General features: G+C 42.0%; 1 protein-coding gene across 1 annotated transcript; it reads left to right on the forward strand.

The window, feature by feature from the left end:
* Positions 1–361: 361 nt before the first annotated feature.
* Positions 362–3,936, forward strand: LOC5571659 (musculin). Its single transcript, XM_021845499.1, has one exon. The coding sequence runs from the start codon at positions 2,144–2,146 to the stop codon at positions 2,882–2,884; it is 741 nt and encodes a 246-aa protein (XP_021701191.1). The 5' UTR covers positions 362–2,143; the 3' UTR covers positions 2,885–3,936.
* The last annotated feature ends 466 nt before the right edge of the window (positions 3,937–4,402 follow it).

Genomic DNA, 4,402 nt, shown 5'->3' on the forward strand with positions numbered 1-4,402 from the left:
AGATGACTGTATGTTTATTTTTTTCATACGACATTTGTCGCCTTCGCGCAAGGTTTGATGAGGGCAAAGCCTAAATTTGTTTACTCCAACACTAGCGCCACACAGATGGTGGTAGGCTTCAAGAACTAGCGCTTTCTTCAGGGGGTTGTTTTATTGTTGATTCATAACTGTGGTACGGGTTTCAATGCCCCACAGTTATGAATCAACGATTCTATGAATACGGATAACATTTTATTTCATACGAACGAATAAAATATGCTAGAAGATGTTATGATTGATTGCAATGCTGTACAGATTTGTGGTTCACGTAGATAAAATGTGTTCTGCGTAATTGCAGCTCTATTGGATGAGATATTCTCCGTTTAAGCCAACTTTGATCCATATCTGTGTGCTATCCATAACTGTGGGGTGACTGTACTTCCCGGAATGCTGACGGCAATTTGTCCCAGAACATATACAGGGTTGAGCGTAGATTTCTTTAGGAAACCATATATTGATTTTTTCAGAAATTTGGAATGCTCCTATAATTATTCTAAGAGCTAAAGAAATTTCTTGTAACAATTCCTACAGTTAATTCCCCAAGATTTTCGCTATAGATATTCTCAAACGTTCCTCATACAAGCCAGCACTTTTTGGGGGTCATGCATAAGTCATGTCACGCTTCACTAAGCATGAGAAAACACCAATTCTTTTGAATTGTGAAAGTTTGACTTCATGATGTCTTCTTGCAGTGCCTTATTGAATGAGAAAGAAATGAAATATGCATTGATATAAATGTTACCGAATCAAAGAATCAAAATATTGTTACAGTGATGGAATCTGATGAAAATGCAAGGCTTGAGAGAGTCTCATAAGATATTCATAATCCACTGTGTTGAAAAATAAGGCAAACTTTTGACTATAACCAATGTTGCATTCAATCGATCCCACGTGATATTGAGTTTCGTTCCGGGAAATCCTCCCAACGTCGAAATCCGTAAAACATCAAGCAATTACAAGGTTACGGTCACCTTAGCTTGATCGATATCGATTGCCTACTAGCGCCACTTGACACTTTTCACAAAAAGGATTACCTACCCATCTTCAGCGGTCGTTGTCTTGAAGCATCGTCCGGCCGCTGGCGCTGTTGAATATTGATCGATTCCGATTGCAATTCTGAAGGCAGCAGAATGAGGTTCGAAACGGAGAAAGAAGTGTAAAGCCGGGTCGGGTTGGAAACCGATACCGGTTATTTGCCTCGGGGTAGATCGCGCCGCAGCGGTCAACGTTTCCAGAAACCCTTATCATACTCCTACACCGTAAAAGTGAGTAGGGTAGGTAAACGAAAAGCGCCGGTATCCGAATTGCAACGGAATAAGAGGGACAAAGGCCAAGGTATGATTGGCCAGATAGGCGGAGTCTAAATCAGCGCGTGTGAGAGAGGGCACTCTGTACGTTAAGCGCTTTAAGCATGCTTGCTGACCCTAAAGAGTTGTGCTAAGGATGAAACGTGCTGCGAAAGATAAGTGGAGGAGATCGTTTGTCTCGTTCGGTACTAGCACTGGTTATCTCGTTTCTACTCCTACGGCGGACGATGGGCTTCGAAGTAGGAGATCCAGGTCCAGTGCTGTGTTTTGGTGCTCTCTCCTTCGCTCTTCCCTTTTGTTGTTCGGGTTTCTTTCGGTATCGAAGAATCACCTGTTCCGCTGCTGGAGCGCCAGAGATTTTGATCGAATCGATCTTCTTGATCGTAGGCTCTGGGCGAATCTTTTGGGATGCTGTCGATCGGGCTCGAGCCCACTGACCAGTTCAGTTGATTACGAAACCTCATCGCAATTAGACGCGCTTTTTTGGGAGCTTCGATCTCCTTCACCTTGTTTCAATCGGTTCGGAGTTCGGACGCAGTTAGAGTGTTGCGTGCGTTTTGTGAATTTCGAGTTGGAAGATAAGATCAAGTGTAAATTGTATTACTCAAGACGAAGTGGAGAACAAGTTTCGATCGAGGGTTGAACTTTAATGACGTTTAATTGCGCGGTGATTTGAAGGAGCGTAAAAAAGTAGCGCAAAAGATCTTTAGTGGCGTGCGACAGTTCGATCGGCCGCTGATCAGGTGGAAAAAGTGAAGAATTCGATAATTGGATAAGTGATTTTCAAGGACTTAAGAATGAGTTCGGCATACATGCAGTATCCTTCGATGATGTACGGTGGAGGGTTGGAATCGTCGTACAATCACTACGGAATTACGACTGGTTCTCAGTGCTATGGTTATGGAACGGATGGGACTTCCTCGGAAGGTTACCATAGTCCGGGGCCAGTTCCAAGTCCGGAGTCGTACTATGCATCTCCAGGAGAAAACAGTCCTCAAAATTACAACTATGGATACAACGGTTCCGGCGGATATCCCGAGTCTTACTACAACTACACAAATGACAACTTCAAAACTGCTTGTCCAACGATTCCCAAACTAATACCATCGAGTAGTGTCACATCGAATTCAGGTTTCTCCAGATACTCGCCAAATAATACCGGCAAACAGTCTAGCCTGGACAGGATTTACAGTCCATACACGATCCCAACCAAAGTCAGTCGTAGCTTAAATCTGGGAAGCGTTCCATCCAGTTCACCAACCCCAAGCACGTTGAGCACTACCAGTAGCAGTGGCGACTCGGGTAGTCTGGGTGTGATCGCCCCGGGAGCCATTCTGCAGCCGGAGATTACGAAGAAACGTCGATTGGCAGCGAATGCACGCGAGCGGAGGCGTATGAACAGCCTGAACGATGCCTTCGATCGCCTTAGGGATGTAGTGCCTTCGCTGGGCAACGATCGAAAACTGTCCAAGTTCGAGACACTGCAAATGGCTCAAACCTATATTGCCGCACTAAACGAGCTTCTGTCGAGAAATTGAGAGGATCGGCTATTTTTGTAGATTTACCAGTAGGGTAATTACGTTTTCCATACCAAAATCATTAACTTTTTGATCATATTATATAGGATCATACAGGTTTTCGAAGTCTGCATGTTTAAGTTCATAATTCCGTTTGATAGCTTTTTAGCTTTTTAACTAGTTCCAAGCTCCAATAGATAGAATTTGTAATTTCTCCTAATAAGTTTGTGTGTAATACTAGGCTTTGAGTGTTTTATACGTACATAATTTGTATGCTAGCAAACCAATTATTAGATTTAAACCATTCAGCTTAGGTCACTCGGTAGTCAACAGCAGCAGACAATTATTCGAGTTGTAAATATATTCCGCTAGTTGCAAGTTCCTCGATAATTGTCCTCTAACCTTGCATCGTAAGAAAAAGAAGACAAAACCATTTATCAACTAAGTAATGAAACAAAAACACATCACACTGGCTAAAAGTGTTTGTAGAGTTGTAAATAGTAGGTACTTTTATCCAAAACCTCGACGGCTCTCGCTCTGCTTGCGCACTTCGGACCAGACGGAGGCAGTGTCCAATTATCGAATTACCGCCACCGATGATCGTTCGTCTGATCAATCAATTGATCGATCGTGGAGGTAGCCTCTACCGTTTGCCAGGACGACGATTGCTGTTGGGTGTTTTTGGGCGCGCGCTGCACAGGAAAATACACTTATGTGGACTGATTCGATTAGGTATTTAAATTATGGAAACTTAGAAACGTACGTAAGGTGAGGTAAAAACGTTTAATAAACGCGTTTAGCTGCAAGACCTGCCTGGAAGAGCGAGATAAAAACTAGAACCCAAGAGAAGAAAGACTTAAGATAGACTGCTGTATTGCCTGGAGGCAACGATTAAGTGAGGGAGTTAGAACGCATTTTTTGAATGAGCTCAGGAGAGGATAGTGTGTAAATATACGAAACAAAAATAATCGTGCAATTGAGATGTAGGGAAAGAAACAGATAGGTAGACAGAAAGGCAGGAGTGTAAAGAGAAAAAACGAAACGAATCCAAATGGAAATAAATGTATAACAAATTATTGGAATTTTAAATTGTGGGTTTTATTGAAAGCATAATCCGAAAGTGTCATTAGACGGTGAGGCTGACTTGCATGATGTGTATTGATTTTCGAGGAATAAGTTGAACAGTAATTTTGATTTGTGGTTGCACAATTTGTTGGTCAAATTAAAAACAAGTGCAAATTTGGATTCTCTTAAAAAACAGCTAGAGCCAGAAGTACAAATGTGGGGGCCTTTTTCCACAGAAAGCTTTTTTGATGCATTGGGCTTAACTCAAATATAATTTCCCTTATATCTTTTTTCAATGTTGTGGGTTAAGAAGTCAATTTTGGTATGAAACATGAACTCTCCCATTCACAACTTTTCAATTTCAATCTTTGGTAAATCCACAGATTATTTGATCGAAATTGTTGACAGATGTAATGATGCAGCCGGGAACAGAAAATCGCATTTTCCCAACAATGATAGTGCTGGTGATAACGT

The sequence above is a fragment of the Aedes aegypti genome, chromosome 2, assembly GCF_002204515.2.
Source record: "Aedes aegypti strain LVP_AGWG chromosome 2, AaegL5.0 Primary Assembly, whole genome shotgun sequence".
Lineage (NCBI taxonomy): Eukaryota > Metazoa > Arthropoda > Insecta > Diptera > Culicidae > Aedes > Aedes aegypti.